Source organism: Chelonoidis abingdonii, chromosome 4, assembly GCF_003597395.2.
Source record: "Chelonoidis abingdonii isolate Lonesome George chromosome 4, CheloAbing_2.0, whole genome shotgun sequence".
NCBI classification, from domain to species: Eukaryota; Metazoa; Chordata; order Testudines; family Testudinidae; genus Chelonoidis; species Chelonoidis abingdonii.
Window position 1 is genome coordinate 80,055,706 of NC_133772.1, and position 13,496 is coordinate 80,069,201.

At 47.1% G+C, this 13,496-nt stretch overlaps 1 protein-coding gene across 1 annotated transcript in view; it reads right to left on the bottom strand.

Annotated features, from left to right (window-relative positions):
* Nucleotides 1–13,496, bottom strand: part of MYBPC3 (myosin binding protein C3) — a 127,681-nt gene that overhangs the window by 80,508 nt on the left and 33,677 nt on the right. Inside the window, exons 9-10 of the mRNA XM_075065346.1 lie at nucleotides 12,173–12,229; nucleotides 367–390 (exon numbers count right to left, since the gene is read on the bottom strand). Of these exons, the coding sequence (XP_074921447.1) occupies nucleotides 367–390; nucleotides 12,173–12,229 (81 nt within the window). The remainder of the gene's footprint in view (nucleotides 1–366; nucleotides 391–12,172; nucleotides 12,230–13,496) is intronic.

A 13,496-nucleotide genomic window follows, 5' to 3' on the forward strand; every position in this document is an offset into this window, starting at 1 on the left:
CAGATCTTCTGAGACCCAAGCTCATGTCTATAAGATAAGGACTCACCTCTTATCTCATAGGATTCCCGCTTTTTATCAAAGTGAGGCGTGGTTCATCTTTAAAAGGGAAGATCGGTTTTGTGATGGGAAGGGTTGTCTATAATCAGTTCTTAGAATTGAAAGACACTTAGATTGGCAAGTTCTGGCTAGCAAAACACTATTTACAATGGGCCACTCAACTTATGAATTGCCCAAAGTGCTGGTGATTATGGGAGAGTTAACTTGTGGTACAGTAGGACCCAAATGAGAAGCAGGCTGACCTGCTGTGTGAAAAACATTATGCTCCTGTCATAGTATATATTATTTGAAGATTGAATAAAAACTTACCGATTTACTGAGCGCAAGAAGCTGCTGGACTCGAGAGCGATGCAGAGAAGCATTTGGAAAAGCATGCAGCATCCCCATGGGCAGGAAAGAGGGCAACATATGTTAATACAACAGAGCCATCATCATCTCTACCATTAGCAGAAAAAGGCCTGCATTTCAGCAGCAGAGAGATGGATATATTGCACTGAAATATACTCAAGAAGAAATGCATTTTTCTAGTGAACTCAGCCTCGTTCCCAAATTCTGTAGAGTTCCATCTTGCAGTCTGTATTGCAGATGTAAACACCACAGTTTATTCATGCTACTGGTAGATGGCCTCATAGGGCAAAGTAAGGCTGTTTATGTCATAGTCCATTTTTGGAATGAGGATATTCTGCCTGACTTCTTTCAATGGATTTCTCACAAAAGACAGGTAGGGTGAATTCCTCTGAAGGATGAGGGAGGTATGACAAGACATACAGGCTCCAGAATCCTGGAGGGAAAATCTGGACGTCTTAGAACTCCTTGTAGGTGGAGCTCATTTCTGATATCACCAGGATCAAGCAGATTTCAGTGCAGCAGAATGTATGCATGTAATAAGGCTGTGTTCAGTAATGAATCCGAACCCCCACCCCCCAATCACACACAAGCTACATAGCAGGCAGTGAAGGGAAACTTAGAGGTCTCTTTAGTTTTGTTTTCCTGTATATGATATACTGTGAATGCCTACAGAGAAGGAAGATCTTCCATTAATCTCTGTGAGGAATGTCACTGCATGAAAGGAGTATGGAGGGTTCGTGGGGTTTAGTCTTGGCAGCAGATTTAACGAGGCAATTCTAATATTTTTCTTAGGAAGGTGTTTGTAACAGGATTTCTACTATTATTATAGGGCCGCAATCAGGGCCGGCTCCAGGCCCCAGCGCGCCAAGTGCGTGCTTGGGGCGGCATGACGCAGGGGGCGCTCTGTCGGTTGTTGGGAGGGCGGCAGGCGGCTCTGGTGGACCTCCCACAGGCATGCCTGCGGAGGGTCCGCTGGTCCTACGGCTCCAGTGGAGCATCCGCAGGGATGCCTGCGGGAGGTCCACTGGAGCCGCGGGACCGGCGAGTGGCAGAGCGCTCCCCATGGCGTGCCGCCATGCTTGGGGCGGCAAAATGGCTAAAGCCGGCCCTGGCCGCAATCAAGTGTCATGGTTTCCAGTATCCATAAATCCAGCTTGGAATGTGCACTTCAGTTATTCTGAGCTGAAACGTGGCATGTAAAGTCTTATACTTCAGAGAATTATTCTTTAAGATGGTTTAACACTCTCTATTACTGGGATTGACTGGTTGGATCTCAGGCCAGTATTCTGTTACAAATACAGGCCACAGTGGAAGTGTTTGCTCAGTAGCGCATATCTACATCCTCCCGAAACTCAGCCAGCTCCCTCCCCACTACATATCCCCACTGGTTTCTTTGTGTCTGGTAAATGATTTGTATTTTGCCTAGCAATGCACAATTAAAAATTGTGCCTTACCAACCAAAAGAACAGGCCATTTACCAGATAGTTTAAGATCTTTCAACATACCAAGCACTCTGGGCTAGCTTGCTCTTGATAATGTGAACAAGCAACATTTATAATACTGTCTAAATACGTTTCCTAGTTATAAATGTGAGGTCTGCATTGGAGCAATTATGCTCTGTTGAGGAAACATTGACTCAAAAATAAGTAAAGAATCCTAGAATGTAAAAAGTCCCTATTAGGTCAAATCTAGTTTCTCTCTCCAGCTAACATGTATGCACTGTCCTCCTGAAAGTTTGTTAGGATTGTTCATACTTTGTCTAGGTTATTTTTAAATGCAAATAAGTCTTCCACTTTGGAGATTGTTCCCCAACCAAATACATCTCACTGTCAAGATAATTTCTCTAATATTCAACTTAAATTTTCCATTGCTCAGTTTCATTCCATTATTTCCAGTTATACTCGGTTGGAGCACCTGAAACAACTCCTCTCCATTCCTGGTGTTTATATCCCTCTATAATTATAGAGAATTATTTTATCCACCTTAGTCATTGTGTAGTCAAGCTATATATATTTATTTTGTAATATTGCCTCATTCATGTAAACCATATCATCACCTATGGACTGGACTTCATGCCTATGGGAAGTTGGTAGAGGTGCTTTCTTAAATTATAACTCATTTTAAAAATCTTTGGGGCAAAGGCTATTGACCAAATTTTCTGCTAGCATAACTGGTCAAAACTCCCCTTGAGGTCAATGGCGCTGCACCTATTTACACAAGCAGAGAATCTGGCCAATTGTCTCCCTCTCTGTTTTGTACCTGGCCATGTAAAATGATGTTGCACAAATAATTACTGAAACAAAACTTCCAGAGCACTTGTAAGGACTAATGAGATCTTGCTGTGGGTCCTGCAAGACTTATCTTTAAGTATTTGGGATTGTATATACAATCAAAATATTTAACTGAATAAAAATCATGCTTCAAGAATCCCTAACTGTGTCAAGCCCACCCTAAACCCATGTTTATGTGAACAAAAATGCAGGAGACCTGAATGTTCCCCAAAGTGCAGTCTCAGCCTTGTTTGTAAATACCAAGTGTTTTCTAGCTTTCCAGAGCATGGACTGGCTTGTAAATTGCCACTGCATAATAAAAAAGATATTTTACAGCCAAGAATCATCATTTAAATAGTGTAGAATTGAGCACTTAGAAGCAGGAATTTCCTGCTTCTAACCTGTCAGAATTAATGTCCCTGTCTCCTCCAGTAAGTTCTGGGCTTCATGTTTCCCCATTTCTAATGCTCCCTGTCACCACTTTAATTTTATTAAAACATTCTCTTAGTTCCAGTAAGGATTTGTAGTATTCACAGAAATAGACTGACCTCTCCCACCCAGCTGGAGTAACACCCTCCCAGGCTAAGTATTTCAGGGAGGGGAGTGCTCTTAATGTGATGACTTTGGGCTCCTTAGGTTTCTTATGCCCTAAAGTAATTCTCCCTGATGTTGAGGGTCTTAGCTGCAGGGTTCATCTCATAGGTTGACTCTGCACTTGAGGACATTAAGATGAAGCTCAGTGAACCTGTTGTGAACAGTACAGGCAGCTGATATTTTTTTAAGCGTGTGAGGATGTTAAAAATAGTTTTGTATATCCCAGAGATGGTTCTTTCCTATCCTGTTACCCTGGATTGCTTGGACCCTGTCAGCTGTCATCTCTTTCAAGGTCTCTTCACTATCCTGTTTAATAGTACTGTGAAAACTGTTCCCTTCCCCTTCCCCATGCCTGTATGTCAACACCAGCTAATTAAATTACAGTGGTCAGAAAATAAAACTCCTGCACAATATTAAATGAAGTCTTCTCCACAACAGTGAACATGTGCACCATCTGGGAAGAGTAGCATTTGATGATGGGTAAGGTGGAACAAAAGTAGAAGATGATGGCAGAGGTGTCAGTCCTGCATTCTGCCTCCCTGCAGCACTTGAGAGTTCAACACGTTTGTTTCTCTAGTTATATTTTCAAAGGAGCACATATTCACCCCATAAAGAGGCTTGGTGCCTTTCAGGAGTCATTCATGCGGTGTAAAAATGCAGTGATAGTTAAAAGCATCATTTCCTGAATCATAGTTTTTAGTTTAATATTAATGATAAGTAACTAACCCAAAGGGTCAAAAATCATGAGATTATTGCTGAAGATTACTGGAGATTATTCTCAATTAACAAAAAAATTGTGTCTACTTGCTGATCACTCTCAATTTAAAATTTTTTTTTGTCTACTTGCTGATCACTAATATTGACCATGAAAGCAGAAGGAAGGCTCCATTAGAGGTGTTTTTAACTCCTGCACTTCCCTCGTCTCCCAGCTGGTTTCACTTGAGGGAATGGTACAGAGCAATGTTTCTCAACTTTCCAGACTGGCAAACCTTATTTGAAGTAAAAATGCTTATGACCCCCTTCATTTATTCTAAAATAAGAGTTAAAAATCCATACAACTGCTACCAAAACTGCTGCATTTAACCTCACAAACTCTGAAGGCTTTGGCCACTCCAAAGTTACTCTGGAATTTTTATTGTCTTTGCTTTAGAATTGTAATAACATTTTCAGTGTCTTGCTCCCTCCATGATTACTTTATCTGACCCCTCTGGAGGTCATCATGACCCACCAGTTGAGAAACAACTGGTATAGAGGTAATGGCTCTGGATAGTTCAATTACTGTAGTTCCAGCCTCTTCCAGCAGGCTCCAGCTATGTAGGAGTGCTGTCTATGATGGCATTATGAGGGCAGAGTCCCTATCTAGTTGGCACAGTCGTATGTGGTATATCTGAAAATAAATGAGGCCCATGAGGCAGAAATTTAAAGACTGCAAGTTCAATCCTGTATTACTAAGAGTTTTGCTACTTGCTTTCTACTGGATCTCAATCTACATAAACACAGTTCCATTCTGTTATAAATGGAGCCAAAACACCTGAGCAGAGACTAAGGCTAGAATCAAGAACAGAGAGTTGGTTAAATAGCTCATTGAGGAAAACTTTAAAGTATAAACTACATATAACTTGGCAAAAAAAAAACAACTCAGGAACATCTGTCAATAATAATTTGAAGATTTTAAATATTGAAGGAGAGGAATAGCGCGTGGTGATCCTAAGGAATATATCTAGTAGCAATGACATGAAGATGAGCAAAGGAAACTTTAGTTGTAAAGAAAGGGAACATTTTATAATAGTGAGATCTACCACACTGTGAAATAATTTCCTATGGAAAGTGGTGGAAACTCCATCACTTGGAATGTTTAGGAGTATATTGAACAAAACTTTGGAATATATATTCTTCAAGTGCTTGTTCATGTCTATTCCAATCAGATGTGTGTGTGCTGCATGCACATCAGCCGAAAGATTTTTCCCTTAGCAGCATCCATAGGGTTGGCCTGGGCACCCCTGGAGTTGTGCCTTCATGGCGCCCAATACAGGACCCTGCCGACCCCACACATACCCAGTTCCTTCTTACTGCCTGTGATAGCTAGGTGGATCAACTGTCGCTCTTGCTTTGCAGGTGCTTTTGGTAGTGTCCTCTTCAGTCTTCATTGTTAAACAGTTTGTTATAGTTGTTGCGACTCTTGGGGGTTCCCCCAACTCCCAACAACATTTTCCCCAGTTCTGGGGTATGCCCTGGTCCCCAGGGTCCAAACTCTGCAAGGATGTGGCAAGTTTATGCTCAAGAGTGACCTGCATAGACCTCTTGTCTATGGTGCCTCGGGGAGAGCCACCGAAAGGACAAGTGCAGGATCTGAAAGGGTTTTTGCTCTAGAACCTTTTAAGACTTGTATCAAAGACTTAAGATCCTGCTAATGGAAGCGGCACTCCAGCCGCATTCCGACCCCAGGTACACAGAACCCATGCCAAGCCCTTCCTCGACAGTCCGCAGTGCTCTGGTGCCAACAGTGTGCGAGCTAGTGCTGAGCAAGGACCCTAAGGTCTCTCAGAATCACCATGGCTCCTCCCATAAAAAACCCTCTTTGTTGTGGCACCGTTCTCAGTCCCTAGTGTCACAAAAGAAGAAAAAGCGGGATAGGGGTCGCTCTCCCCCTTAAAGACCAAGGGATCTGCGGTATCGAAGAGCCTCTTGAGCCAGGCCACTTCGTCTCTCCAGCCCTCCAGGGTCTCATTAACTCCTGGCCCATCTGGGGTTCAGTTGAGTCCGAATCCTCAACAGTCCCTGGACCGCCAAGTTTATCACCTCCAGCTCCCCTTGATGCTGGAGGCATTCGAGGCAGCCAAGGAGCTTATACGCCTCACAGCGCCATCCTCCCCACAGAGGAGAGACAAGTTGCCGGTGATGACATGGCCTCAGTTTCAGTCAAGGGGCAAACCAGCAGTGATGGCCCACTGATCCTCATCCCCAGCATACTTCTCCCTGCCATGGCTCACCCATGCAGGGGAGCTGCACCAGTCCCCGACCTCTCGGCACTGCTCTCCAGAGACCTCGAAGTCTGAGTTCTATCGCTCCGATAGGACCAGGGCAGGAGGTCCAGGTCCCACCGTGACCACCACCCCATCCGGCACTGTGGCCTCCACAGTGGCAGTCTTATACTCAGGGTCTCCAAAAGGGCCACTGCATTGATCACCAGAGCCAGGGACAGGACCACAGCCCAAGGTCCAGGTCAGTGTTAGTGTCTTTGCCATCCTTGATCCCCCTGCAGGCACCACCGGCAGTGGCATCGCTACAGAAGCGCTGCCAACACCGTAGTTGTCCGCTGCAGCTCTGGCACTGACCCTCCCATCAGTGGCACCACTTGTGGCTACAGCATCAGTACTACCAGCGTCGATGATATCGACACCACCAGAGCCAACAATTTCAGCACCACCTGCCTTGGCACAAATATTTCCAACCCCGGCAGCCTAGGCACTACAAGCTTCGGAATACCACGTGGTGCGAGGCCCATGGGGCGCTGAAGGGAGTGAGCAGGGCCCGCTGCCAGGCTTCTCCTTCTCATCCTCCCCAGATGAAGCTGTGGCAGGGATGTCAATGGCCCCAGCTCTGGAGGAAAACAGGGTACTCCAGCAGCTCTTACTTGCGCTGCCCAGAACCTGGGCATACAGGTGGAGGAAGTCATGGAGGAATCTGACCTTGTCATCAACATCCTGTCACCCTCTCATATCGGCAGACCCCTGCATCTCTGGCCTCTACAGCCAAGAGGAAAGAGAGGTGGTGCCTTGTCTATTCTAAGGGATATGAACATTTATACAACTACTGAACCACCAACTCTCTGGTCATTGATGCCACAAATCAGTGAGAGTGCCAGGGCTACCAGGGACCCTCTCCTAAGAACAGGGAGGCAAAAAGACTTGACCTTTTTGGCAGGAAGGTTTATTCCACTGGGGGACTATAGGTCCACATTGCAAATCAACAGACCATCGTGAACAGATACGCACGCAACACCTGCGCTGCGATGGCCAAATACAGAGTTCTTGGCACTGGTGGAGGAGAGAAAGCTGGTTTCCCGAGTTTCCCTATAGGCGGCATTGGATGCAGCAGATGTAGCCTCACATACTATGGCAATGGGGGTTGTAATGAGGAGGGGTTCCTGGTTGCAGGTCTCTGGTCTGCCCCATGAGGTCCAGCAAATAATCCAGAACCTCCTGTTCGAGGGTTTGGCCTTTTTTTCCTAAAAGACGGATAAAAGACTCCATAGCCTAAAAGACTTGAGGGCTACCCTTAGATCTTTGGGGCTCCATACACCAGCCACTCAATATAGGTATTTCCGGCCACAGCCTCTGTCTAGCTTCTACCAATCTCAGAACTGCCAGGACGCTCCTCGTAGGAGGACTAAGAGCGGTAGAAGGAGGCGGCACCCCTCCTCAGGCGAGGAATCAGCCTAGCCCAAGCCACTGCCCGGTCCCAGACCACCCTTTTGAAGTTGCGGTCAAGGACAGTACACAAGTACTGCAACTGGATCCAATCATTCTTATCTTTTCGTCCCAACTGTCCCCTTTCTACCATGTATGGTCCCATATCACCTCGGAATTCTGAGTGCTCCACACTGTAGAGAAGGGATTTTCCATCCAGTTCTGTGCCCTCCCACCCCCCTTCCCAATCCCTCTTCAGGGACCCCTCTCACGAGCAACTTCTCATGCAGGAAGTGCACTCACTCCTCTCAGTAGGGGCAGTGGGAGAGGTTCCTCAGGAGCAAAGGGGTAAGGGCTTCTACTCCCAGTATTTCCTAATACCAAAAGGCAAAGGTGGCCTCAGGCCTACCCTGGACCTGTGGGAACTCAACAAATTCATCAAGAACCTCAGGTTCCACATGGTCTCGTTGGCCTCCATTATTATCTCCTCATTGGTATGCCACCCTCGACTTGAAGGATGCGTACTTTCACATAGCAATAATTCCACCTCACAGAAGATACCTCAGGTTTGTGATGAACAACAGCCACCATCAGTTTATTGTCCCCCCCATTCGATCTGTCAGTAGGTCCTCAGGTGTTTACCAAGTTCATGGCAGTCGTTGCGGCATTCCTGTGCAAGTGGCAGGTACAGGTGTTCCCATACATCAACGACTAGCTGATCAAAGGCCACTCTAGATCTCAAGTGGAAGTGCAGGTTGGCTTCATAAGAAGGAAGATCGATGAACTGGGTCTCTTTCTAAACAAGGCCAAATCAACACTGTCCCTGGTGCAGAGGATAGAGTTTATAGGGGCAGTGCTAGACTCGACTTAAGCCAGGACATAGCTCCCAGAAGCCAGATTTCAGTCATTGGGCAACATCATATGGGGCCTCAGGCAGTTCCCCACCACTACAGCAAGGAATTGCTTGAAACTTCTGGGGCATGTGGCCGCTTGTATCTACATAGTACAGCATGCCAGACTCAGGCTTCGCTCACTCCAGTCATGGTTACCATCAGTATATCAACCAGCTCGGAATGCTTTTGACAGCATCGTAACCCTGCCTCAGCTGATAGTAGACTCCCTCCTGTGATGGCTCAACACACAGGTAGTATGTGCAGGAGTCCCCTTCACTAGCCCCCAGCCATCTCTCTCCTTAGTGACAAATGTGTCAGATCTGGGATGGGGGGGCACATTTGGGAGACCTCAGGACACAAGATCTCTGGTCTCAGGCAGACCTCACTCTGCCTATCAGTGTCAGAGAACTGAGAGTGGTGTGCCTGATGTGCCAGGTTTTCAGAACCCATATGTCAGGGAGATGTGTATTAGTCCTCATGGACAACAGCACAGCAATGTTTTATATCAACAAATGGGAGTGCACGTTCCTCTCCCCTGTGCCATGAATCCCTCATGCTGTGGGACTTCTGTGTAGAGCACTCAATACACCTGCAAGCATCATATCTCCCTGGGATACAGAATGAGGTGGTGGACAGTCTCAGCCGGTCTTTTCACGGCCACGAGTGCTCCCCCTGACCAGACATAGTGAGCTCAATCTTCCAGCACTGGGTTTTTCCCCAAATAGACCTGTTAGCCACACAATGCAACAGGAAGTCTCAGCTATTCGGTTCCTTCCTGAATCGCAGCCCAGGTCCCATCGCGGATGCCTTCCTTCTTCCATGGGTGGGGGGCGTCTACTTTACACATTCCCACTAGTTCTTCTCATTCACAAGGTGCTCCTCAAGATCCACAGGGACTGAGGCATGGTGATATTGATAGCTCCAGTCTGGGCACACCAGCACTGGTATACATCACTCTTAGAAATGTCTGTGGCAACTCCGGTCACCGTACCACTTGTCCTGGCCCTAATCATGCAGGATCACGGCCGCCTCTGGTATCCAAACCACAAGTCGCTCCACTTCACAGCGTGGAGGCTTCATAGTTGAGCATGGTGGAGCTGTCCTGCTCTGATCAAGTCAGGCAAGTTCTCCTTGGCAGTAGAAAGCCCTCCACAAGGGTGACGTATCTTGCCAAGTGGAAGAGATTCTCCATCTGGTCAGAGCAGCACCATCAGTCTCCGACTCTCACCTCAGTGCCATTTATACTGGACTAGCTCCTCCATCTTAAGCAACAGGCACTGTCCATGTCAGTGATAAGGGTTCACTTGGCCACCATCTTCGCCTTCCATCCAGGCACAGACGGCGACTCAGTCTTTGCGAAACCGATGGTTTCCTTAAAGGTCTCAACAGACTATACCTGCAAGTACAACAGCCTATCCCAGCTTGGGACCTTAATCTAGTCCTTTCCAGACTTACAGGTCCACCATTTGAGCCACTGGCAACATGCTCCCTGCTTTATCTCTCATATAAGGTGGCGTTTCTGGTGGTGATAACCTCAGCTAGGAGGGTGTTGGAGCTCAGGGCTCTTGCATCAGAGCCCCCTCACACTGTATTCCATAAGGATAAGGTTCAGCGCAGACCTCACCCAGCTTTTCTCCCTAAGGTTGTCTCCCAGTTTCACATCAACCAGGACATCTTCCTCCTAGTATTCTATCCTAAGCTGCATTCCAGCGGTAGGTAGCAGAGGCTTCACTCATTGGATGTCTGCAGGGCACTAGCTTTCTATATCGAGAGAACGAAGCTGTTCCAAAAGTCCGTCCAGTTATTCGTGGCACTAGCCAATAGAATGAAAGACATTACGATGAGACAGGGAGGCATCTTGTTATGGATCACGCCATGCATTCAGGAGTGTTACAGCTTGGTGAAGGTGCCCGCTCCACTGATCACCACACACTCCACCAGGGCTCAGACCTCCACGACAGCATTCCTGGCACAGGTCCCCACACAGGAAATCTGCAGGGTAGCAATGTAGTCCTCCATACACACTTTCACTACACACTACGCGATCACTTAACAGGCCAGAGATGACACAGCCTTTGGAAGAGCAGTGCTCCAATCAGTGGATGACTCCGACCCCACCTCCTGAACTTTGGCTTGTGAGTCACCTGATTGGAATGGACATGAATAAACACTCGAAGAAGAAAAAAACGGTACTCACCTTCTCATAACTGTTGCTATTCAAGATGTGTTGTTCATGTCCATTCCAATACCCACCCTCCTACCCCTCTGTTGGTACAGCTGGCAAGAAGGAACTGTGGGGGTGGAGGGTTGGCGGGCCCTACATTGGGCGCCATGAAGGCGCAACTCCAGGGGGCGCCCAGGCCAACCCTGTGGAGACTGCTAAGAGAAAAATCTTGCAGCTGGCATGCACAGATACCACACACACCTGATTGGAATGGACATGAACAACACATCTCACAGAACAACAGTTACGAGAAGGTGAGTAACCATTTTTTGTGGGGAACAATCCTGCACTGACTTCTAAATTAGGTGAATGGACTAATTGTGATCAAAGAAGTCTTTTCCATCTCTAATTTCTGTGCAAATGAGTTAGGAATATAGAACTGAAACCTTGGACTATTAAGAAAATCTGGAAAATGAACCCAATTTAAAAGTGCCTTTAAAAGAAAAAGGTGCTTGAAACATAAGAGAAGTGTAGGAGAGGACATGGATTGAATCTCCCCCCTCACTACTTCCAACTGTGCACTAATTGTTTAAAAGTATTTCTGGATTGGAAATCAGTAGGTGATACCCTCCTCCAAGTTGTCGGGGTTTAGGGAATTTGCCATGTTCCACATGTGAGAGAAGGGGAGTCTCATGCATTATTCAAACCACATGAACCTTTTATTCAGTCTGTCTCATGCATTTTATAATGAGATGAAATAGAAATCTTACTCTCTGTCTTAGACAACAGAATCCGAAGCAGTGTGTCCAGATTGAGATGGCAGGATAAAAGAGTGAAACACAGGTAGGCAGATCAGAGGAAGGAAGTGAGGGATGAGAAAGAGAGGAGATGTCATAAAATAAAATGGGGGAGGGGAGGCATGGAAGCCAAGAAGAAGAATCAGAATTGGAAAAGTCACAATTGTTTATTATAAACAGATTTTTGATTTCCCCAGCTCTCCAGTCTCAGTGACAACTCAGGAGAACAGAAAGCTCCAGACAAACACTACATCCCAAAGGCAGCTGTTCCACTCCTTACATTTTTCCAGCAAAGGTGCTGTAGAAAGGTTACAGCTACTCCAGTCCCAGTCTCTACATCTGTATTTTCACAAATAAAAGAGGTGTGTTTTTTACAAATTATCGCTCTCTGTTGTAAAAAACACCTTTTTTCTGGTGAAGACACAGTCTAGAGATGCAGTAAGAAATGGTGAAGTATTGCTGTCTGTGGAGAGTTCACAAATCTACCAGTCCCAGTTTCTCCATACTAGATGAACTTTAGGGTTTGTTAAGGGAATTATGAATTGGGGGAACTTTAACCGGCTTTAGGTTTAATGTCTTCCAGGGCTGTTCTGCAAAAGCTGGTTAGTTTATTGCTCTGAGACTGCAGATTTTCACTCACCTCTTTTTCAATAAGGCACTAAAATCCAGCTCTGCACCATCTTCGTGTCCCTCTGTACTGTACAGTAACAGAAAAATATAATAGTGTCACAAGGAGATAGGGAATGAATTGGCCAGAATTTTCTCATAAGCATAAGATGTATCATTGGAAGGAGATAGTTTCACAATGACTCTAGAATGTTCATTGGTATTGCAGCCATTTTCTTTTAGAAATCTGGAGATGTTCTCTCTTCCTATTTGTATATAGATTTAAGAAGTGCATTTACTGAGCCTGAATTTCTCCTGCTCGACTTACAGAGGAAATCATACATGAGGGGTCGGCAACCTGTGGCATGTAAGCCGATTTTTGTTGGCATGCAGGGCAGGCTGAGCCGCTCAGCCCGCCGCCACTCTGGGGTTCCTGCTGCTGGGCCCTTGCCAGCCAAGGTCCCGCCACCAGGCCCACTCAGCACCCGCTGCTGGCCTGGGGGAAGGAACCCCAGGCTGGCAGTGAGATGTGACCCCAGCTGGCAGGAGTTGGCGGCTGAAACCCCAGAGCAGTGGCAGGCTGAACCACTCAGCCTGCCACTGCTCTGAGGTTTCCACTGCCGGTCCCACTCAGCGCCCGCTACTGGCCTGGGGTTCCTTCCCCCAGGCTGGCAGCGGGCTGAGACCTCAGCTGGCAGGAGTCGGCAGAGGAAACCCCAGAGTGGCGGCGGGCTGAGCTGCTCAGCTCACCGCCACTGTGGGGTTCCTGCTGCTGGCCCCTTGCCAGCTGGGGTCCCGCCGCTGGCCCCACTCAGCACCCGTTGCTGGCCTGGGGGAAGGAACCCCAGGGTGGTAGTGGGCTGAGACCCTGGCTGGCAGGAGCCAGCAGCTGAAACCCCAAAGCGGGGGCGGGCAGAGATGCTTAGCTCACTGCCGAAACCCCAGAGCGGGGTGGGCTGACTCACTCAGCCCGCTGTCGCTCTGGGGTTCTGGCTGCTGGCCCCTTGCCAGCCAGGGTCCCCGCTGCAGCCCCGCTCACCTTGCTTCTGGTTGGAGTTCCAGCCCTGCTCAGTCCTACCAGCCGCCAGCTCCGTTCACTTCAGCTGCCGATCTGAGGTTCCAGCTGGTTAACAACTGATCACTCAAAAGCCTGTGTGCAGCTTAAAGTATCCAAATGCGTGCCACCAGACACTGGAAAACTCAGCAAGGAAAAGCAAGGGCAAGGATCACACTAAACTAATAAGATCTGCATTTTAATTTAAATTTAAATAAAGCTTCTGAAAGATTTTGAAAACCTTGTTTACTTTACATGTAACAGTAGTTTGGTTATATATTATAGACTTATAGAGAGACCTTCT